The 23,782-nt window shown below is 53.4% G+C and overlaps 1 protein-coding gene across 14 annotated transcripts in view; it reads right to left on the bottom strand.

Moving 5' to 3' along the window:
• The window catches only part of DCDC2C (doublecortin domain containing 2C), a 74,408-nt gene that overhangs the window by 34,512 nt on the left and 16,114 nt on the right, over window positions 1-23,782 (bottom strand). For 10 of the 14 annotated variants that reach the window (XM_077750982.1, XM_077750985.1, XM_077750994.1 and 7 more), the window contains exons 4-9: window positions 21,404-21,541; window positions 18,585-18,627; window positions 15,957-16,052; window positions 10,776-10,902; window positions 9,648-9,748; window positions 2,838-2,906 (exon numbers count right to left, since the gene is read on the bottom strand). In XM_077750982.1, the coding sequence (XP_077607108.1) occupies window positions 2,838-2,906; window positions 9,648-9,748; window positions 10,776-10,902; window positions 15,957-16,052; window positions 18,585-18,627; window positions 21,404-21,541 (574 nt within the window). The remainder of the gene's footprint in view (window positions 1-2,837; window positions 2,907-9,647; window positions 9,749-10,775; window positions 10,903-15,956; window positions 16,053-18,584; window positions 18,628-21,403; window positions 21,542-23,782) is intronic. The other 4 variants (XM_077750987.1, XM_077750990.1, XM_077750983.1 and 1 more) reach the window with 3 other exon arrangements.

The raw sequence follows: 23,782 nt of genomic DNA, 5'->3' as shown, positions 1-23,782 counted from the left end.
TGGAGGGGCTGGGGGAGGGGCTGGGGGGGGAGGCTGAGCCCCTGAGTGATGCTGAGAGGCCCTGTATGGGATGAGGTCTGTATCAGCATATAGGCAGGGCTGATGGTGACACAACATTGCAAAGATACTTAACACCACTGAATTGTACACTTAGAAATGGTGAAAATGGTAAGTTTGTATGTTACATATGTGCATATACATACAATATATGTTTTACCACAAAAAATTTTAAATGATAACAGAAGCCCTTACGATCAAACATCAGAAATATACAATTTTAAAATGGTGTTCATAATAATATGCCGTCCTACAGCTTTGCAAGGTCTTCATCATTTACTCCAGGGTTATACACAGAAGTTTACGCAACTTCGGCAGAGGTGACTCAAAGCAAATCTACAATATTTAGGAAGCACCTACTGTGTATCAGCTTTGTCCTGGACACTGTAAAGGACATGAGCCGCCAAGGCACATGCTCAGCTCCTAAGGTTCCACGATGTCGGGAAGAGAGAAATCACACATACACACACACACACACACACACACAACCCCAATACAGTCAGGGTCAAACAAATGTCACACAATTCATTTTTCAAATTAACAGAGAAATGAAACACAAAGTAAAACTATAGTTCACTGACAGGCGCCGGGGTGGCTCAGTCAGTTCAGGATCCAACTCTTGGTTTCAGCTCAGGTCACGATCTCACAGTTTAGTGAGTTCAAGCCCCACATCGGGCTCTATGCTGGAACAGAGCCTACCCGGGATTCTCTCTCTCCCTCTCTCTCTGCCCACCCCCTGCTCATGCTCTCTCTCTCTTGAATAAATAAACATTTTTATAAAATCTACAGTTCACAGTTAGGTGCTTGGGTTTGCCATTATTTCAATAATACGTTAAGAAAGACACTCTCAGGGAGCCTGGGTGGCTCAGTCGATCATGATCTCTGTGCTGATAGCTCAGAGCCTGGAGCTGCTTTGGATTCTGCGTCTCCCTCTCTCTCTGTCCGTCTCCTACTCACACTCTGTCTCTTTCTCTCAAAAATAAATAAACATTTAAAAAATAAAAAATAAATAAATAGAAAGACACTTTGATTCACTCTAGGAAATTAAACCTACTGACTGATGTCAAGTTACTCATACACAGGAAACACTCCCCGAGGCCGAAGGAGACCTCCGTACCACGTCAACAAGGCGTGGACAGCCAAGTTCAGTGGCCGCTCTAGGCTTTCAAGTTCTAGCGTAGATTTAATGTCATCACAGTGTTTGTGCCCTCTTCCTATTAAAACACAGCATTCGGCTATTACGTAGCTGAAACATACCAGCGCCCTTCCCCGTTACTGCCCCCAGTACAAGCAGGTGATCTTTGTGACCCTTCACCTAACGCTCGGGGACAGACATTGCTCCGACTCTCAGAACACAGTCTTACACTCTGTCACCAAAGCAACGGAATACTCTTTCCTCCTCATGTGAAAGTCTTCCTGATTCATCCAGATACAGACTGTGTACTTTCACTGAAAACCGCCTCCAAATCAAAAATATTTAAGAATGTAAGGAAGAAAAAGTGAATTGTTTGAAAGAGTGTTCCCTTTGACTCTGTTAGATCATAAACTCCACTGGTGTTGAAAAACCCAAAACACTTCCTTTCCCACAAATGCCCTTTCCCGGGTGGGCAAGAGACAGCAGACAAGTCCCAGTAGCTCAAGCCCCCTCCCACCAGCCCTCCGGGGGTCACTTCCCTCTGTCCCTAAATGTGGGAGCCAGCAGGCCGCCGGGCACGTTGAAGAGTGGACAAGGATGGCTGGCAAGGCTGTTGCATCCTCAAATTTATTTATAGTTCTGGAAGCTTCCTCAACAGAATAGACTCATACCTGATACCCCAGACTCATTACATAACCTCCTCCCTGGGGCCAAAAACTTTAAAATGAGAAACCACCTTGAAAAAAAATTCTAGAGATAGAAGTTTGTAAACAAATTCCCAAAAATATATTTCTTACCTACGTGAATTGTATATTTAAAGTAAAGTAAATCTTGTCTTAAATGTTCTCAACACAAAAGAAGGAGACAGAGACAGAGAGGAAGGAAGGAAGGGAGGGAGGGAGGGAGGGAGGGAGGGAGGGAGAAAGAAAACTGTGTCTCTCTGTGGTGGTGGGTATGTTAATTAGCTTTAACTGCCAAATATTCTTCAATTAAAAAGTCAAGATAAAAGGAAATTTTGTCTCCCCGACACACACGCATCTACAGATGAGTCACAGAATCTCACGCGGCACCACAGGAAGGTGCTTCCTGCGTCGACGGCGCCTCTTCAGCATCTGGTGGAGAAGAGAGCAGACACGGCCACGGCCACGCAGCCAGGGCTTCCGGATGAGCTCATGCCGCCATCTAAGGGGTGTAAGCGGTCCACACCCCCGCTTCCCCAACAAGACAAGCTATTTCCACAACACCGAGGACTCACAAACACAACGTCCCTGTGGGCCACGGACACCTACACACCCACACACCTGCTGCTATCCACCTCCCGGTTCTCCACTCTAAAAACAGATCTCGAACTCTGTTAGGAAAACAGTTTTTCCGTCTGTGACGGCAGCACAGTAAAGGTGATCAGGGAAGGCACAAAAGCCATTACAATTACTCAGGTAATTTCCGGCACTGAGAGACCTGATCTACGGACCGCCTGCCTGGGAACATGCTGTGTGCCTGACTCCGTGCCGGTTTGTATCCTCGAACCAAGTGGGCTCTCTGATTCGTTCTGCATCGAACGGGAGCTCCGCCCGGCGTGTTCAAAGGAGACGGGGGTCCGTGGACCCAGGCCACGGAGTGCAAAGTAAAAGTAGAATTCGCTCACCGTGATGCTTCCACCATCGGGGAGGTTATCGTGTATGTCTTCGTCTTCCGCGACTATCTCAGCTGGTTTCTGGGGAGAAAACACAGCCCGTGTTAGGGTTGGTGGCCGTCACCCTCCGTCAAGCCCCACGAAGGGACAAACAGGCAGTGAAACAGAGCAACGCTGGGAACCACTCTGTGGACAGAGCTGACAATGTGGCCGGCTTTTCCACAGTGGTTACTTCAACCCCAGGCTGTGTCTGCCCTGTATTTTTCACTTGGCTCCACTTACGAAACCCTAACTGGTTTAGTAGAATTGTTGGAGAAGCCTTTAAGGAGAAGCACTTGAATGCGGGCGCCTGGGTGGCTCTGTGGGTTAAGCGTCCGACTCAGCTCAGGTCGTGATCTCAAGGTTCATGAGTTCGAGCCCCACATCAGGCTCTGTGCTGACAGCTCGGAGCCTGGAGCTGCTTCTGATTCTCTGTCTCCCTCCCTTTCTGCCCCTCCCCTGCTTGTGCTCTGTGTGTCTCTCTCCTCTCTGTCTCTCAAAAATAAATATTAAAATAATAATAATAAAATAAAAGTAGTGGATTATCCCCTCCAGATGCCACGGGTCAGCAGGTAGTAAGTGCCTGTGTGACCCTCTGTGCGCCCCTGGGGACCACAACCACTGCCCCCGTTCCCTGTGTTCAAGACCCACCCGCCACAGCCTGGCCGGGCTCGCTCCTCACCCAGCGGTGTGCGCTCACCTCCTTGCTAAGGAATGCCCGGTTTGTGTGACTTGTTGGCAGAAGGCAGTGAGCGGTCTTTAACTGGCGCCCTGGAACCGCTCGACGAAGGGAAACCATGTGGTTCTGTGGCAAAGAAAGAAAGGGCTCCCCTCGGGGCCACTTCCTTTGTATTCCTGTACCAGGCGGAGTCGGCAGGTAGGACTGGGGTGACAGTCACGCCGAGCGCAGGGGCCCCGTGTCCACTGCGGGCTGGCGAGGGCGCCTCCTGCTCAACACGGTCACCCGGACGCCCGGCGGAGGGAGACTCGAGCTCCCTCATTTCCACGACGGCAGAGGCAGAAAGCAGTGTGGGGTTTACACGCCGGCCCTTAAGGCCTCTGCCAGGCAGTGTGGCTCAGCAAGTCCACGGCCCTGGCTTCAGTGAAGGCGGGTCGCAGAGCCACACCTGAGTGAAAGTAGGCGGAGAAGTAGTCTCTCTCCAGGTGACCACAACGGGTGCTGACGATGAGCCCTGGGGACCCAACAGCCCCTGCCAGCTGAGCCTTGAAGGTGCAAGACCCAAGGCTGTGGCTGTGTAGACGCCTGGGTGACTGCCCAACAGCCGCTCCCACCAGCCCGACCTCTCCTGTCCAAACGTTCTAAAACTCCAGGGGTGCCTGGGGGGCTCAGTCGGTTAAGCGTCCGACTTGGGCTCAGGTCCTGATCTCACGATTCATGGGTTCGAGCCCCATGTCGGGCTCTGTGCTGACAGCTCAGAGCCTGGAGCTGCTTCGGATTCTGTGTCTCCCTCTCCCTCTGACCCTCCCCTGATCATTCTCTCTCTCTCTCTCTCAGAAATAAAATTTTTTAAAAAATTAAAAAAAAAAAAAAAGGTTCTGAAAATCCAGACACTGTATGAGGGAGCTCTTCCTACAGTCTATGGGGAAAAGTAATCACGGTGAATAAGACTCTGTGGGGACTGCTCCAATCACACGGAAAATAAACACGAAAAATACACCCTTTCAAAGAATAAGTGATGTCAACCATTGCTTCATTCATTTCTTCAGCAATACCCACAGAAGCCTGTGTCCCACAGGCTGAGATACAATAGTGACGGTGAACGCAAACCAGAGTGGCCCCCAAGGAGCTAAGTCAGATGGGGGAGGCAAATGGTAATTAAGTCACACAGTTAAGTACAAACCCGCAACTCTGATACGCTCGGTAAGAGAGCTACATGGAGCCACATAGGATGCGACGCAGGTTAACACACAGGAGGCCCCTGAAGGTTTTCTCCGGCGTGACTACAACTGCAAATGGTGAGAGATGAGACACCTCCTGTATAGGAGGGCAGGTACATGTACATGTATGCGTGTGCTTGTGTGTATGTGTGTGCGCGCACAAGTCTGGTGTGTATGTGTGTGCGCGCACAAGTCTGGGTGTGCGTGCACATGCCTGGGTGTGCAAGTGTCCATGTGTGTGTGTAGGTGTGTGCATGTGTGTGCATATGCATGTGCACGCGTGCAGGTGTCTGGGTGGGTGTGCATATGTAGATGTGTGTGTGTGTCTAGGTGTGTGTGTGTGTGTGTGCATGGGTGTAGATGTGAGTGTGCGTCTGGAGCCCAGGAGAGAGCTGCGGAGAGGCTGGCGCCCCGGTGGCAGGGAGATCTGTGGGGGGAAAGGTCTGGAGAGAGAAGAGAAGCTGCCCCGACCTGACCCCTGCTGACCTCTGACCTTAAACGCCGGGCTGAGACCCTGGAGTACCAAGAAGACTGAGAAAGAGGCGCCTCGTGGGCTCAGCAGAAGAGCGTGCGATTCTTGACCTCGGGGTCGTGAGTTCGAGCCCCACACTGGACAAATGATTACTTAAAAATAAAGTCTTACAGAAAAGAGGGAGGCCACAGGAGGGAGGCTGTGGGAGGGAGGCCACGGGAGGAGGCGTTTTGCTTAGACCTGGCTGGCTTCCAGCCCACCCAGCCAGGAGGACTCACGAGAACGGAGATTCCACGCACCCAAAACAGGGGGATTCGATAACTGACAGCACAGGAGTGTTGAGGGGCTCTGCGGAGACAGGAGCGAGCCGGGAAGAAGCCAGGACAGCCACGTCCACCACGAAGACCACAGATGGGTGTAGACCCCAGAGCTGCCTCCCCCAGCCTCCCCTCTGCCTGTCCCTTCCAGCTCCAGGCAGTAGCCCTGCCGTTCAGAAGAGCCTGCCCCTGACCCCGGAATCCAGAAGCAGATGAGCCCCCACCCCCCAAGCCCCGTCGCCTGCCCCGGCCGCCGACGGGGCCTTGGCCGACTCGAGCGTTGCATTTCTGGAGGAAAAGGCCACAGGGAAGGAAACCGCCTCTTGATTCTTCTGCTCCGCGTCCACGCGTCTCAGCGGCGCCCAGGGTGGAGGCGAACATCTGTGGGGAAACGAGGCCGAGGCCAGCACCCCCTGCGCAGAGGGAGGCCGGGCACAGCGGCGCCCAGAACCGGGCCTCGGGTGACACTGCCGAGCCTCTGGGCCACCAGCCCCGCCGGCCCGTCACACGGGAGGCCCCGGGCCCCGGTCACGCGGGGTGACCTGGCTGGCGTGAGTGCCCCTCGGGGTTAGGCGCCTCCTCCCCAGGTTTGCTGTTCTTCAGCCGAAGCACCGGCGCTTACAGCGCTACGACTCGTGCCCACGGGACCGTCAGCGTGTGGTCGGAGCTCGTCCCTGCGCCTCGAAGCGCCAAAGCTTGAAGCCCCAGTGTGTTTCCTAATGAAACAACCCACACGTGACACAATACAGACTGGCCTCCTACTGAGTCCACATTATCTTGGCTTCACTGTCTTAGTGTCCTCTTCTCAGCCGTTTGTCCGAGCGGAACGGCGGGAGTTCGCGTCCCTTGCTCTGCTGCTGAGGGAGCCCAAGCAACGGCAGGCGCCTGCCAGACTGGGCCATGGGGACTCGAAGTAACCGCAGCGGCAGGCGCCGTGGGAACGGGACCCAGGTCACTGGGATCTCCGAGGCCGCCCTTCCGGAGCACTGACGGCCGTGTGAGCACCTGCTGGGGACTCTGCACTAGGGAAGAACTGGTCAGAAACGCTGAACTATCCCCTCCCCCCAACCCCGCGAAAAATCACAGCTCAGAGCCTTGGGCTCAACAGAGCCTGCAGTTCTAGGCACTCGTCTTTTTAAAGTGTTTATAAAAATAAACATAACCTTTGATCTGGCAGAAGACATCGCTTTTGTGAAACACGTGTATCTTTAATCATTAAAACGTCAACGTTTTAATATCTGGATGCCATTTTTGTGCAGATCATAAGAGCTAAAAACTGCAGTGCGGACCCCACCCAGGGGACCCCCCAAATCACATCCTGCCGCCCCGCTCTGCGAGGCCACCTCCCCTCCTCCCCAGGCCGGGGAAAGGTCCTCCGACACCGCGTGCTGGCCTGTGCGGCTGTGCTGCGTCTCCCGGGGGCCCTAGAAGGACAAGCATTCCTGGGCACTGGAGTTAACTAAAAGCTTAAGCAGTATTTTAATTTTAGGGCCTCTCTGACACACCCATTCCGCACTGGGGGTCCCCAGGGGCGGGTGGGAAAGGCAGTGCTCCCCAAAGCGAACGGACCACAGGGACCTCGTTTTCAAAGACGCAGAACTCACTGGTCCAACCTGCCTCGCAGCCACCGATGCCATCACTTGGCATTTTCTTGCATCTGTTCAGGGGGCCCCTGCTGGGTGTGGGGAGAAGGCCCCCTCGCTCAGCCTCTCCAGGCCCTCATCCCCCAGGGCCACGTCTCGGCCCTCACACCACGTGCACTGCTGACCTAGTTCCCACCCCCCGTCTCCATGCCCACTGACGCAGCCGTAGCGGGGTCCCGTCTCCTTGTCCTTCAAAGCAACAGACATGGCTTTCCTATTGTCTCCTGACAGCCAGGGAGTCCCAGTCCCTGCCCGGTGTGGGGACGAAGGTTAGACAGAAAATACACACGGGGGCGCCCGGTGGCTCAGTCGGTTGAGCATCTGACTCTTGGTATCAGCTCAGGTCATGAGCTCACAGTCCCAGGATTGAGACCCACATCAGGCTCCACGCTTAGCCTGCTTGAGATTCTCTCTCTGCCCCTCCCTCCATTGCGTGCATGCGCTCTCTCAAAATGAGTAAACATTAAAGAAGAAGAAAGAAAGAGAGAAAGAGAGAGAGAGAGAGAGAGAGAAAGAGAAAGAAAGAAAGAAAGAAAGAAAGAAAGAAAGAAAGAAAGAAGGAAGGAAAGAGGAAGAAAGAAAGCAGTACAACACCCATTCTTTCTGGCTGCCCTGAGCTCCCCCACCACCACGGTGCCAGCCTCCTCTCTCTGAGCACCTCCCTCACCGCCCCCCACTCCCCTACATGGACAAGCACTTCCCTTCTGCGTCTCTTTCCTCCCCTACGCACCCTTCTGGGGAACGCACCTCACCCCACAGCCGCAGATACAGTGGAAACCAGATACAGCACTAGCAATGGAAACTCCCCAGGATGCTTATTGATCATGGTGATGGACACAGCATTTGTGACACCAGGGGGTTACTTGTGTTTAAAACTTGCATCTGATGGGCGCCTGGGGGGCTCTGTCAGTCAAGCGTCGACTTCAGCTCAGGTCATGACCTCACAGTTCGTGGGTTTGAGCCCCACATCGGGTTCTGTGCTGACAGCTCAGAGCCTGGAGCTGCTTCGGATTCTGTGTCTCCCTCTCTCTCTGCCCCTCCCCGGCTCATGCTGTCTCTCTCTCTCGCTCAGAAATAAATAAAAACATTAAAAAATAAATAAAGTAAAACCTGCCTCAGACTCTCTGAGTCCACAACCCAGAACAATAATGTATCAAGGAAAATAATCAATGTTGGAGGAGGCTGGGGTTGCTCATTTTGGTATAAAAGTAACTGCCTAAAACGTCTTAAGTCGTTTATTACAGAAATTCCTTAAATGTGCAATAAAAATACTTAACCTGTTCGTTGGGATTTTTATGAGAAAACTAAGTCTTTTGGCCACTTTTTGTCGTATCGAAGAAAGGAATAAATAAGATCACTCGTGACTGAGAAGCTACAACATGGCACCCAGGGAACGTGCTCACAGGCCAGGGGAAGCGGCTGGTGCCTTGACGTGGTCTGTAACGTTTTTAAACCTATCACGGGAAAGAAAAATAGCAGAAGTTTATAATAAAGGGAGAAAATTAAGAGTGACTGATTTTCAAAAAAGGGGCCAGAAGCTCACTGTCGCCGGGTCAGGTCCTCTGTTCTCGCAAGTGCAGGGCTGCGGCCATGTCCGGTCCAGGAGGATAAAAATGGAACGCGGATGCAGACACTGACCTTCCGCAGAAGATACACTGTTTTCTCAAAGGCTAATGATTGAAATGTGCGTCTGGTGCTCTCAGGACACCAGAGATGCCGGTGGACAAAGCCGTGCGTTTTCGAGCTCGCCCGGCCCACCTGCCCTGGGCAGGAGCAGAAGTTGGGGCCAGAGACCCGTGCAGACGGGACGCGCCCTCCAGGTGGGCGTGGAGCCGGACCAGGCGGGAGCCAGGGGGAGACGGGACGCGCCCTCCGGGTGGGCAGGAGCCAGGGGGAGCCAGGCCCCTATGCTTTTGCTCCCGGCAGGGCTGAGGCTGACCCCTCACACCTCACCCTCTTCCCTCCACTTCCCCTGGGCCTTCCTCGGACTCCATGTCCCGCCTCTGTGAGCCCCAAGGAAGGAAGCAGGGGGTGCGGGGGCCCAGCGTGCATCAGGCCCTGTACCCACACGTCATGCCCACCGTGTGGCTAAGGAGTCGGGGGTCTGAGGTCAGACGGCTAGGAAGTCGGTGTCACGTGATTCCCAATCACATCAGCCCGTGCCCCTCACTCCGCCCCCTGCCCTCCCCCACGGGTTATTAAGGGCGTCCCCCGCCTCGTCCTGGGACAACGGACAGTGATCCAGTGACAACAAAGCTGACTCCGCAGTCACAATCTGTGACCGGTGCTCAGAAGGGTCCCGACAGCAGACAAGCCTCCAGGGAGAGGGGCAGAAGGAAAACACGTGATGTAGCACCTGAAGGATGCACGGTAGCTGACCGGAGAGGGCACAGAACATTCTAGAGGCCAGGCGAGCTGGGCGCAGGGGCGGAGNCACGGGCGCGTGACCCACCTGGTCCACGGGCACCTCCACCTGTACGTGCCTGTCTTCTTTGACCTCTGGTGCCCCCTGGGCTTCCGTGCTCGGAGTGTGGGCTTTGTACACGTCACCTTCTGGAGAAAAACAACACATGTGGGCTCTCAGGCCAACACCCACTGCGCAGTTTCTGACCCAAACCAACATCACAGACTGACATTCTGAGCTTGCCATACCCGGGGCCCCAGGTCCACACCCCTGTCTCCACGAAGCTCCCAGACCCTGAAGTCACGGTCATCGCTGTGACCTACCCACCACAGGACTCGGTCCTGGGGACGAAACACAGTGAGCACTCGACAGGCGCGTGTCCGGTTAGCTCGGTGAGGAACGAACACACAGCAACCCCAGACGGCGGGCCATGTTCCGAGGACACGTGCCTTTGTTACTTCAAAACTACGCCAACAACTTATTTGCGAGTAATGAGTGAAAGGAGTCTAGGGTTTGAATGAAATGAGTTGTAACAAACGAGGGCCGACAGATAAAAGCCAGCACACCAGATTACAGCTGGGTGGCTTATCTGCTTACAGAATCCGGAGGTTNCCCCCCCCCAGCCAGGGCTCAGGCCCCCCCCAGCCAGGGCTCAGGCCCCCACCCAGCCAGTCAGGCCCCTCCCAGCCTGGGCTCCACAGAGCAGAAGCAGGAGCAGAGCAAGGGTTTTCTTAATTATTCCATTTTAAAATCAGCTCCAAAGTTTAATCTTTTAAACGTCCTTCAGACTCAAAGAGTAAACCCAGACCATTCAAATGGAGTTTAGTTTCACGTCTCCCTCCAAAGTCTGACTTGTTTGTGGGTTTACTGCCTGCCTGGTCCTCAGGGAGAGCACGCCCTGCCCTGACATCCACAGAGGGAGAGTTACTATACTGATCTGGGAGGGCTTCCTGGTAGAGAGTGCCACTGCCTTCAGCCCTGGAACATGGTTTTTCTCTTCTCACTACAGGGCCCCTCGAGCTGAATGTCTCATTAATATATCAGATAGTCATGCATCAGGAGTTAAAATCAGATGTTACAAGTCATATCTTTGTTTGCAGCGAACCTGGCCCCCAAAAGACACATTCTTAAAAGAGTAACATTTTTTAGGGCAGCAGCCAAACAAGTTCACATTACCTGCACCACATTGGGACGAAGTTTCTACCAGCACCTTCTTCCTCCCCTCTCTGGCGTAAAACACAGAATCCCTTTCCTTATCAGGAATGCTGTCATACTTGTGCGGCTCTTTTCCTTTGGAATCCTCCTAAGGCACAAATCAAGAATAAGAGGTGTGTTAGGAACAGCAGCGTCCCAGTCACTGTGAGACGATCAGGGCGAGCACGCGGCCTCGTCCAGGAACCAGGAAGAGGCGTCCCTTCCAGCACCATCTGGACTGCTCTGCCCCTGACGCTTCTCTTCGGCAAAGTGGCAAAAACACTTGTCTCCCAGGGTAAGGACAGCGGCTCACGGGGGGGGCTGTGCCGTCCTACTAACCTAAGATGCCCACACACCCGACAAAATGAGGGAAAGTTCTGGAAGGGAGCAGGAGAGTCTGAGCAGCCCGTGTGGTTTTAGACACACCTAACAGCCTAATAAAAATCACCACTTCAACAACTACAAAACTATTCCTGCTGAAACTTCCAGGCAAAGGGGAGCGTCTCTGATTTAAAAAAAAAAAAAAAAAAATTAAATTTTTTAAATGTGGCAGGTTCATTTTGGGTTAAGATAAAGGGAAACTCAGATATCTTTAAAAATCTTCAGACCGGAATGCCCGAGCATGGGGGGTCACAGGGTATGACGAACTAATCCCGCGCACCCTCCCGGCTCCGTCCCATGAACCATCTTCACGATACAAACCGGCCCCTGGCGGCTCAGTCGGTTAAGCGTCGACGTCGGCTCAGGTCATGATTTCACGGTCNATAAAGGGAAACTCAGATATCTTTAAAAATCTTCAGACCGGAATGCCCGAGCATGGGGGGTCACAGGGTACAACGAACTAATCCCGCGCACCCTCCCGGCTCCGTCCCATGAACCATCTTCACGATACAAACCGGCCCCTGGCAGCTCAGTCGGTTAAGCGTCGACGTCGGCTCAGGTCATGATTTCACGGTCTGTGGGTTCGAGCCCCGCATCGGGCTCTGTGCTGACAGCTCAGAGCCTGGAGCTGCTTCCGATTCTGTGTCTCCCTCCCTCTCTGCCCCTCCCCCACTCATGCTCTGTCTCTCTCAGAAATAAATAAAACATTTAAAAAAAAATACAAACCGTCTCGAGGTTCTCCTTAGCCCTGCCTTCCCCCAAGTATTTGGAGTGAGCGCAGGCGGGGCTGTTTAACGGAGATTTCTCCTGAGCTCCCTGTGGCTCCTGAGAAAACGTCAAGCTAAGACACCTACCTTGTGCCACTGATAGATTCACGATGCAAACCGCCCATGTTGTATTCACACGGAAATTCGAGTGTGAAAACCGCCCCACGACCAAATACAAGACCCAAGCAAAATCTGTCTACGTGTTTCAAGGGGCTTTCCTCAAACTTGAAGTCATGCTCGTAAGTAGAGGAACCGGGCTCAGAGACAGAACTCAGTCGGCCCGCGCGCTGGAGGGAGCCGGGGCTGCGATTCTGCAAACCCGCTTCACTCTCCGAGCATCACCGACATCTCTTTCTTGCGATCGTTTTCCGTGTCGTCAGCCTCTCAGACAAAGACGGCATGTATTGAGTGTGCTTTCCCTGAAGTAATACTCAAGGGACGGGACACAGAAATCATGTTGGCCTCCTCACAGGGACACGAAGGCAGCGCTTAGTACAGAGCAAAGCACACGGCGAAAGCCAAGACCATCCACCGCCCGGCCACCAGCCTGTCACCCCAGGCTCCGGCCACGAGAGGAAAATGAGCTGGTCCACAGCGACCTGGAAGGTCACAGAGACACACAGAGCTTGGGGCCAGCACCATGGCAGGTGGAGAGAGGGAACGATGTCAATAAATCGATTTTACTGTTGACTCTCACACCTCACCTAAGTACCCGAAGGAAACAAGTTTTTTAAAGCACCGTCTTTCCACAACGTCCAGTGAAACCTGGAGCCGCCCTGGTTTGGCTTCTCGCCAAGTCTTGGCCCAAGGCCTGGCTTGTCCTCTGTCCCCAAGGACACCCTGAGGCACTCGCCCCCACGCCCAGTCCCACGCCCGGTCTCCTTCCTCCCCTTCGTCCAGCACTGGACGCGATCTTCATCTCTGGGTGCTTTTCTAGGATGTTTTTATTGACCTGTGTGTGCCGGGCAAACACCGTCTGGCACGTGGTCACCAGAACACGGGCCGAGCCCTCTGCTTTCCTCGTCCCCGGGAAACACAATCCACGCTCAGTGACGTGATCCCAGCACTTGCTCTACATGTTCGCTGATTTCATGAACTGAGTAAGAAGATGTGGGAAACGCGGGGGCACAGGAATGAGCAAAGACCGGCGAGGGCTTGACTGAGCTCACATCACACACACAGGCCTGCACCGCCGGCCCAGTCTGCCTTCCGGTGCTCACGGGGAGCCCCCACACACCCCGCTGCCCCTCCGGGCCCCCCTGGATGTTTCTGCAGAGCCACCACCTCCTGGGTGCGTCAGGCAGGCTCACCTCCAGGCCCTGCCCCAGCGCCGCCCGCGCCCCACCTGGCGGCTCTCAGGGCCCCACGGCCTCGCACCCGCAGCTGCCGCCCACCCGCTGCCCTCTGGCCAGCGCTCCCCTGGCACCGGCCGGGGCCGCCGTCAGCTTTACACGCACCCGCTGCTGCAACGGACACTCCACGTATCTCTTAACGGTCAGAGCAACGCGCGTTCACAGCGGTTCTCGGAATCGATGGGTTGAGCAGGAAAACAGAGACTCTGTTTCGATTTAGAACTTTTAGACGCCGCCCTCCGCTGCCTGCTCCTCTTGCCCCGACTCCAGAGTGGAAATCAAGGCGGGCACCTTACAAAGGCGGCAGGTGCCGCTTTTCCATTTCATTTTCCTTTTTCCTATAAAAACATTTCCAGAAAACATACCGGAGGCTCACTGTGTTTCTTTCTCTGTAGTGCTTTAGGAACTACCATTTTTCTCGGGAGCCCATTTCATTCGCTCTCGCCCTGCTTTCCCGCTGTTGTGACCGACAGTCTGGCTCGGGCGCATCTCCACACCACCAGAAGCCCACACAGATGAGCCCTGGCGGCCGCGTGATGCTGCTGTGGTCTCGATGGTTTTGGCCTACAAACGTCAGTTCCAAAGACTCACTCCACACTGCACTTTACAGTTTAGACCCAGTCATTAAAGTGTGTGTGTACCGTTGTGTGCATCTCTATGACTGTTTCACACACACACACACACACACACACACACCTTTAACTTGTCAATGTTTTTCTCTTCATTTCTGTTCACTGCCAACTTTTTCTGTGCTCTATGCCCAAAAGAGAAGTAGGTAATATTGATGGTCTGGTTGTGGATGTGACATAAATACAATGCGTATTAATTATTCACTGATGTGTTACAGAGGCTTGCACATTAAAATATTCATTTTAATCTAGGAATGCAGCTTTAAACATTTATTAAATGAGCCTCACTTCTTTGGAAAGTAATAGACACAAAATCACAGTAAATGCAGTTGCTGTAAAACTGAATCTGCGCTAACAAAATTAGAATAGGTTCGTTCAGGGGCACCTGAGTGGCTCAGTCGGGTTAAGTGTCCGACTCTTGGTTTTGGCTCAGGTCATGATCTCACGGTTCACGTGAGTTGTGGGTTCAAGACCCTCATCAGGCTCTGTGCTGACAGTGCAGTATGCTGGAGAGTCTCTCTCCCTCCCTTTCTCTCCCTCCCTTCCTGTCTCTCCCTCCCTCTCTCTCTCTGCCTCCCCCTCTCTCAAAGTAAATAAATAAACATTAAAAAACAAAGAATAGGCTCATTCAGTTATTTTCATGGGACTAAAACAGTCACAGCTCAACTTAATTGACCCCTGGGGCCACCCTGACCTCTCTCGTTTTCTCACACCCACGACCACCCAGACGCACCTGTGCTCCTTCCCAGTACTTTGTCTTCTCATTTCATGGAATCAACTGCCATGAATCCTAAGACACATGGTTATTTTACGTGCTGCTAAGAAACAAAGCAAGCTGCCAGCCAAGGAGGCCACACTGCTTCCGTGTAACCTAGGGGCTCTGCTTTCTGCCTCCTGGAAAAGCCCTTGGACAACTTTTAGACATGGATGCTTATCACATCCCACACCTGTGCATAAAGCAAGGGGACAATGTACCAGAAATAAATTACTCGAATCTTCTCAAGATTTTACACCCAGTGTCAGGCTCTCCTGAGACTTTTTTTTTTTTTTAACATTTATTCATTTTTGAGAGACAGAGACACAGAGCATGAGCAGGGGAGGGGCAGGGAGAGAGGGAGACACAGAACCGGAAGCAGGCTCCAGGCTCTGAGCTGTCAGCACAGAGCCCAACGCGGGGCTCGAACCCACGAACCTGGAGATCATGACCTGAGCTGAAGTCGGATGCCCAGCTGATTGAGCCACAAAGGGTCCCCTCTCCGGAGCCATTTCTGCCTCAGAGTTGAATATGTCTGTGCTTTGCCAGGCAGTGTGGGCAGAGTGCACACCATTATCTCTGGAATTTTCTCCCAAGAGTCAGGCTCTGCACATTTTGAGGCTGGTGCCTTCTTGCCTAGAGCGTGGGAAACAACCCTTCTCCTCCTACCTCAGTAGCAAAACGTGCCAGACAAATATGGCAGACTGCTTCCTGGCCACCAGGCCCCTCCCTGGATGCAGATGAGGGGTGCAGAGTGGGTATACCTTGGCTGCACCCCTCCACCGAGGGAGAGTCTGTTCCTCGACCTCCTGGAATCTTGCAGCCACGTGGGTGACAATCAGCACCAACCCCCGGACACTCCCCTCAAGGCAGCCCAAACACCCCAGCCCACGAACCCTGCACCGAACGTAGCCACAAGTAAACCGCCCCAGCTGCCCCAGACCCACCCAGCCAACCCGCGGGAGCCAGAGATGTAGTAAATCACTGGTGTTTGAGTCCCCTGGGCTTCAGCATGGCTCGTAATAGATTACATGCGCAGTAATAGATTACTGAACTTGGATCTTCAACCGCGTGTGGGTAACTTCCTTTCTCGGTTCCCGTAAGAGTTGGTTGTTGCTTTGCAAAAAATAAGGAATTAAAAAGAACAGACTCGACTAACATCAGGTTGCTGTTCTATCTTTGTGCTTTCTGGGAACACGATTTTGAATCATATCAAACCGCCCTGGGGAGATTTGCTGAGCAACCAAACTCTACGTGTGTAGGGCCAACCACAAGCACACCTCAGCCGCCGACGGTGAGAGGGGCCGCGCTGGCCGGGGCTCACCGCCGCCTCCATGGCAACAAGAGTGGCCAGCGGGCATCCACATGGATATGTCCTATTCAGCACAGAAAAGAGACAAAGGAAGTTTAATGAGTGAGAAGCAGAAAACAAGGTATATAAGCAAGTAAAGAGGCAACTGTATGCACCATGATGTGGCTGCTGCGACTGATTCAGCCTCATGCTGCCAAACAGTGGAGCCTGGCGCGAGGGATAGACTCCATCCCCAAAAACGTACCCCTTCCTCTCATGGGGCAAAGGTTTGTTAAGTACGGAATTCTCAGCTCAACATACCATGCAGACCTTCACACAAACGACGAGTACGGTAAAATATCTTGACAGGTGTTAAAATCAATGCCTGGTGTTTTCTTTTAGGACTTTCCGTTTTCTGGAATAAAATGTGCTCTGCTGTTCCACGCCTTATGCACTCACTCTTATGTCACAGAAAACTTTCAATGATAGATATTTTTTTCTAAAATAACATATCTGGGGCTGCCCGGGTGGCTCAGTCTGTTAGTGTCTGACTATTTCGGCTCAGGGTATGATGTCTCAGTTCACAAGTTCAAGCCCTGCATCAGGCTCTGCATTGACAGTGTGGAACCTGCTTGGGATTCACTTTCTCTCTTACCCCTCCCCTGCTTACGCTCATTCTCTCTCTCTCTCTCTCTCAATCAATAAACTTTAAAATAAATAAACTAAAATAACACATTTTGTTTGCATTGCTGGGTATGCATATTTGCAGTCATAATGTTAAATATCACCATCAAAACCTGTTACCTTTCCAGTGACAGATCTCCAAGAGAAGAGAAAGAAATACAGACAGTATCAGAAGAAACACATCTCAAATTTTTGAATAAATAGAACAAATATGTAATAAAAGAAAAAGAAAATTGTATCCCTACCAACAAGGACACAACAACATAACTAAAACAGTAAGGACAACCACGAACTACTGGTTCAGGTCTCTGTGTGGTCAGAAGCTTCCAGAACCACGGAAGGATGAGATTTCGAGGTTGTACCATTCGTGCTAAGTATCAGCTTCAAACTCAGTGCCCACACCCCACGTGAGCTGGTTACAGCACCTGAGAAAGACTCCGTGAGGCTGGAATCGTGTGCACATCCCCGTGGGCTCTCTGTCCCCCCGACACCTGCCCCCTTCTCTGAACCACGCGAGGACCTGCACTGTGTTCGCCCATCTCCACGTGTCGCTTACTCCCTGCCCCCAAACCATCACCCTGTGCATGTGACCCATTCACACACATGTTTCATCATGAGACCAGGCCATGCGTCATCTATCCTAACAAGATGAAGCGCATCCTTGGGGCAGAATCACTTCTATCATTTTCGTGTTCTCAATGATTCTCGTTCTTTCGTTCATTCGACAAACACTTAATACTAAATGCAACCCACAGAGAAAGGAAATCAAAAATAAATAAGACGATCGTTCAGCTCAGGATGCTACCAAAACAACAACAGTTGATTCAGGAAAACCTTGACGCCAAAGCCAGACAAAAACAACTTGAAAAATAAGTATTCCGGGCTAATCTCATTTATGAATGGACATGCAAAAATCCCTTACAAAATTTAGCAGAACACATTCTGACAAGCATTTGTTAGCAGTAAGGCTTTTTCGGTGAAGGCACGCGGGGAACGGAGCGAATTTGGCATGAACAGTCAGGTCAGCTGTGTTACCATCGCCAGCAACACGGAGCTCCCTGGGTGCAGTGTGGACAGGCAAGGTTGTGGCCTCGTCCACGGCTGGACTCTCACTAGGCAAATTCCATGGGGCTCGTGGACATCAGGAAGCACAAGTATTTCCAAGAGCACGGGCAAGACAGTGATTATGAAATCCAAGCTGCACCAGGAAAAAAGCCACTTCAGGGCTGGCCACTAGATATTGGAAAACAGAGATCAACACATGGGGGCACAGGTTTCGAGGCTGATAAGGGTCAGTACGGAGGGTGCCTGAGCAAAGAGGCTGGAAAGCCAGGAATGGGCAGATAGTAGACATTTAACAGCCTTACTGAATAAACACGAAGGTCAGTAGAGCCAATGAAACACAGCTTATAAGGTGGTGGGGGTATGTGGTCATATATACACAGGTGATAAATACCCGCATGACCGCCAAGATCTGGCTTCACCTGCCCGTCCAGGCTCTTATCCTGACACCTGCTGGCCATTCTTCTCGTGCTTTATGTGCAACACACATGCACACGCGAGGGCACACACACGGTGTGCATGCGTGTGCACACACGTGCATGCACACACACGGTGAGCTGCGCCTCGGCCCTGAGATGCCCCCTTCCAGCTGCCCTCAGGGTCAGGGCTTGGCCCCTCCCTCCTGTCTGTCCCCACACCACCCATCTTCCTCGTGACACTCCCTGTGTCACAACTCCGCGTGCCTCCTGGGTCTACACTCAGAGCTCCAACGCCTCACTGGCCACACGCACAGGGGCAAGCCTGGCCCAGAACCCTATGCCCAGAAGCTGGGGTCCCCACCGCAGGGCCTCTCCAGGGAGGCGTCCTTATCAAGGTCAGGGGCACCAGAGTCATCCACACTTCTTGTCTTCACTGTGCAAAAAGTACTTACTTTTTTCTTTTCTCTTGAGTACTTCTCGATGTCCGCATACTTTCTGAAAGACAAAAGGTAGTCAGCTAGAAACTGGTGAAGATCAGCCAAACAGCATCTTCTGAAACGGTGGACTCTGTAGCCGTGGCTTGCAGGAAGACAAGGCCACGGAGAGGGTGCGTCCAGTGTCCTGATAGCCCGGGCTCACGTCGACAGCCGTTTCCCAGCCTCGGGAGCAGAAATGGCCCCAACGAGGTTCCTCGGTTTCCTTCCCGGAGACCAAGGGATCTCCACGTACCAGTGTGGGGCTCCGGCCCACGGGCAGCGTGTTTACAGGCACCTCTGTCCTAGACCTTTTATGCCACCATGGGGGGAAAGCCTAACATTTTTGAGGTTTTTAATTTTTTTTAAGTCTGTTTAGCTTTTTTTAGAGAGTGTGCACAAGTGGGGGAGGGGCAGCAAGAGATGGAGAGACGTTGGGCTCGAACCCATGAACCATGAGATCACGGCCTGAGCCGAAACCAAGAGTCAGTCGCTTAACCGACTGGGCCGCCTGGGCACCCACGTTTTTGAGGTTTCTGACACCTGACGGTCACTCCCACAAACACGATTTCTCACTGTGGCCTGTGTCACGTGCGTCACCTTCTCCCTGGGCTGGAGAGGAGGCACAGCTAGGAGACAGAGGGTTTGGTCAACCCCACACCGCTGATCAGGGGAAGAACAGAGACTCCGAGCCCGTCTGAAACCCAGTCCAGCCTCCCTCCACCGCGTGGCAGACCCCTCGTCTAACGGCCGCCGTGGGGCAGGGGCCCGGCTCCTGATTCCTCTGCAGGGGGCTGACCTCCACTGCTGGCACACAGGAGGGGCACTTCTGGCACGGCCCCCAGCTGACGGGCACCTCCCTCCCACAGGGTGTATGGGGGATGGACTTCAGTCTCTTAGCAGCTCTGTGGACACCCTTCCTCTCAAGCCCCAACCTCTTCCGCGAGGAGAAAGATATTTAAGCGACTGACTGACCCGGTCCAGGGTTCGGCACATGAACAGACGACAGGAAATAACAAAACCCATTGAGAGACGGGGGCCTCGTGCTGGGAGCAGGGGACACAGAGAACTGTTCACCTCATTCCAAAGCCCCTAAGGGGTTTCCACCCACCATGCAGTTAGGACAGTCGCCAATGACTTGGCACGTACGTAAAATCGGGAAACAGCCATGCCGCCAGGCCCGGAGGCAGGACCCTGACCTCCCCACCTGCCGTGGGGCCTCGCCCGTGGACAGGACACGAGGAGCCACTCTCTGCCCCCAAGCAGAAACCCCAACAGCACATGAGTGCAAACAGGCGTGAGGTCGTCATAGACACGGTCCCTGGGGGTGTCTCAGAGTCCCAGGCCCCAGGGGGGACCTTAAGGTCGGGGCAGGGGGACCATCTGCCTGTTTCACCAGGAGACGAACTCTGACAGCTCCTTTTCCTTCCCTGAGATAAGGACCCTAAGAAGCAGCCACGGGGAGGGTCCCTGGCAGCCCATCAAATAGTTGCTGCTGCTGCACGTGGTTCAGACACACCCCTGGGCCTGAGCACTCACGGCTGCAAAGTCCCGCTGACCGCTCCTCTCAGCCAGACCAGGGGGCGCCCTGGTGCGGAAACGGGGGCGGGCGCCCGAGTCAAACACTGCATCAGGCAGACTCCGGAAGGAGGGCTGCGTGGGCACTGGAGTGAGGCACCTGGCGCCCGGGGACCAGAGCCATGGCTGGTCTGCCCCCTGGCAGCTCAAGGGCGTTTCTGGGAGGCAGCCTGTCTGTCATCCCAAGCCCCACCCTCTCTTCTTACGGGGCCCAAAAGCAATGGACTCAGCCTTAGCTCTAATGCCGGGACTTGAATATGGAACAAAAACTTGAGGATTTGGATCAGTATACACCCCTGGACTCCGGTCTTGCGGGTCACGTCCTTGGTGACCCACCACTGAGCCTGGACAGCCTGGACGAACACACGGGAGTCCCTCGGGAGCTGCAGCCCCGTGGAGCCCCAGACCAACAACCAGGTTTCTGTATCTGGCCAACACAACGTCAGAAAGTCAGGACGTGCTCTGGACCGTTGGCGGGCCTGGGGGCATTTGGAGCGGGAAAACTGAGGCTCTAGCACACACACAACCGAGAAGCGAGGTGGGTGGAGCACTGAAGTCTCTCTAAGGAAGCATCAAATGTAATTGTGCCCTGAGAACGTAAGGCGGACACCTTATCAGGCGACGTCAAGGCCCACGAACCGTGAGAACTGCAGGCGGACACGGAGTCCACGCCCGTCTCCGTGAGCATCCGTGCAGGACTCTGGGCAAGCAGGTCAGGGCCCGAACGCCGGGCTGGGCTCCAGGGTAACGCCGCTGGGCGTCCCTCGGGCACCGGAGAACATTGGGCTCTCATTCTGGGGCTGGCTGGCCTGCTGTTTTCACCAGAAGAGCCTGCTGCCCCCACAGACTCTCAATTTCAGACCAGAAGCTACCGGCCAGATGAGCTGGGTGCAGGAGGGAGCCCTGGGCTGTCACGACTGTGCCCGGGGCCGGGGCTGCGACTGGTTTGCACGTGAGACTCTTCTCTCTACGACTCCCCGTGTCCCCGGAGAAAGGGCAGCGCCTTCCACACGAGGGCTTACCGTCCTTGTGAATATAGCAGACAACAGGAGTCCCTCCGTGCCTAATTTTGGAAATGCAAAACCATGCCGTCTATAAAACGAGACCATCACGTTTCACTACAGGAAAACAGCCAATAGCTGAACTGGCCGTACAGGGACGATCCTGGGGAGAAGGCAGATTTCACCCACTCGGGAGATAAAGGTATGAAATGTGCTCACTGTTGGACCTCACTGGGCACCTTTGCGGATTTCCAGTAAGGGAAATATTTGAAGGTCTCCAGTCCCACCGCCACGTAAAAGTGGTTGTCTTGCAAATCCTTCGCGTTGTTCAGAAGATGTCCATTCATTGTAAATAATCTGTGAAGAAAGAAGGAAGAAGTGGACCAGAGGCTTCCGAGCAGCGATCTCAGGACTGGGGGCGTCTCTGCAGACAGTACGACTGGGATGCGGGCCGCTGGCGGGCGAGCTGATGAGCTCGTAAGCAAGCGAGGTCCAAACAAGCTAATCAAAGCCTGGGGGGAGGGAGTGGCTGCCTTTCCAGGGCTAGGCTTCCCTTCCAGTTTTAGACTTTTTAATTAAAGTATATTTTTAATTATGTACAAGTGCTCAGAGGCCCTTGAGAACATTTTAAGCTCCTGGTTGGTGTTCAATTAATTTTAACTAATAACAGCAAAAATTAATAAAAATTGACTTATTTTGTTACAACAATACTTGGAAAACAAACCAGTATTTTTTAGCAAATAATATGCCTTTTTATAAGCACCAAAAGACTAATATTTGTCTACATTTTATTCTATAGTCTTTTTTGGCAAGTATTCACTCATTAATTCATTCATATAAGAAATTATTTAAGGGGCGGCTAGGCGGCTCAGCCAGTTAAGAGTCCAACTTCAGCTCATGTCATGATCTCAGTTCGTGGGTTCGAACCCCATGTTGTGCTCTGTGCTGACAGCTCAGAGCCTGAAGCCTGCTTCAGATTCTGTGTCTCTCTCCCTCTGCCCCCTCCCCTGCTCATGCTCTGTTTCTCTCTCTCTTTCTCAAAAATAAATAAACATTTTAAAAAAAGAAATTATTAGTACAGGGGCACCTGGGTGGCTCAGTCAGTTAAGCAACCAACTCTTGATTTCAGTTCAGGTCATGATCTCACAGTTCATGGGATCAAGCCCCACATTAGGCTCTGTGCTGACAGTTCAGAGCCTGCTTGGAATTCTCTCTCTCCTTCTCTCTCTCTGCCCCTCCCCACTCGTGTGTGTGCTCGCTCGATCTCTCTCTCTCTGCCCCTCTCCTCCTGTGTGCACTCAAGCTCTCTCTCATGCACATGCACACGCAAAGTAAATAAACATTTCTTTTAAAAGAAATTAGTCGATCCATTCAATGCTGAGCATCTATTATGCACTAGACAACAAGGTAGGCACTGTCTTGGATAAAAATACGGGTAAGGCTGGGGCACCTGGGGGGCTCAGTCGGTTAAGCGTCCAACTTCGGCTCAGGTCATGATCTCATCGTTCATGGGTTTGAGCCCCGTGTCGGGCTCTGTGCTGACAGCTCAGAGCCTGGAGCCTGCTTCAGATTCTGTGTCTCCCTCTCTCTCTGCCCCTCCCCTGCTCATGCACTCGCTCTCTCGCTCTCTCTCTCTCTCTTTTTCTCTCTCTCAGAAATAAATAAAACATTAAAAAAAAAATACGGGTAAGGAAGTCACCACTTCCCTGAAAACCAGGGTTTGTAGACAAACCTAGAAACAGAAATGCGACCAAAGAAGGGAAGATCCGGACTTCCAAGAGGGGGGAAACTGGACTCAGCTGTGGGCCTCACAAAGCTGGGGGCGCAGTGCGGGGAGGAGGTGGTAGACACTCCTCCTGTGAAGATGGTGCCCCCCGTAGCAAGAGGGGCGGGACCCAAACCCCGAACCCAGGGGTCGGTTGTCACTGAACGTGAAAGGCACACACAGAATTTGCAGGTTGAAGTCCGGAGCCTGGGAATCTGGGGAGAGGATTTATCACTGACTTTGCAGCAGCGAGTGGACACTGCTGTGGAAGAGGGACAGGAGCTGAGTGTGAGCAACGCCAGCTGACGGCTGTGGGTGCTGAGGGAGGAAGGGACCTGTCTGGCAAGAGGCGGCTCGGGCTGCTACCGCAGGTGTGCCGGGCGGCCGCGGGCCGGAGCGGGAGCCGGAGCGGGAGGGGGAGGGCAGGTCGCACGGGGGGAGGCACAGACCTGTCCTCGCCCTCCTCCGTCCCTCTCAACCCGTAGCGTCGGAACCCCGATGGCTCGCTGCTGTGAGACAGCAGGGCCCCACGCCCGGGGCCTCTGACTCCTGAGGCCGGAGAGCAGTAGGATGAGTGTCCTCTGACGCTGACGCTGCTTTGGGGACCCAGGAGAGCCGCAGCCCGAGACCAGCCCCGCGGGCAGGACCTTCAGGACAGGAGACCATGAGCAGCCACGGGGGGCTGTGTGGCCACGACCAGGAGCGGAAGTCCGCCGAGTGGAAAACAATGTCTGGAATTCCGTTCTCCTGCCATTGCCCTGGGGCAGCCAGTGCCCGGGCAGCCTGCAGGACCGCACAGCGGGCGCACGTCCCCAGGGCTGAGTCAGGGAAGC

This window comes from Crocuta crocuta, unplaced genomic scaffold (genome assembly GCF_008692635.1).
Source record: "Crocuta crocuta isolate KB4526 unplaced genomic scaffold, BGI_CrCroc_1.0 scaffold129, whole genome shotgun sequence".
Taxonomy (NCBI): Eukaryota; Metazoa; Chordata; class Mammalia; order Carnivora; family Hyaenidae; genus Crocuta; species Crocuta crocuta.
Note: the sequence above shows the minus strand (reverse complement) of the source record. Positions and strands in the feature narration are given on the sequence as shown.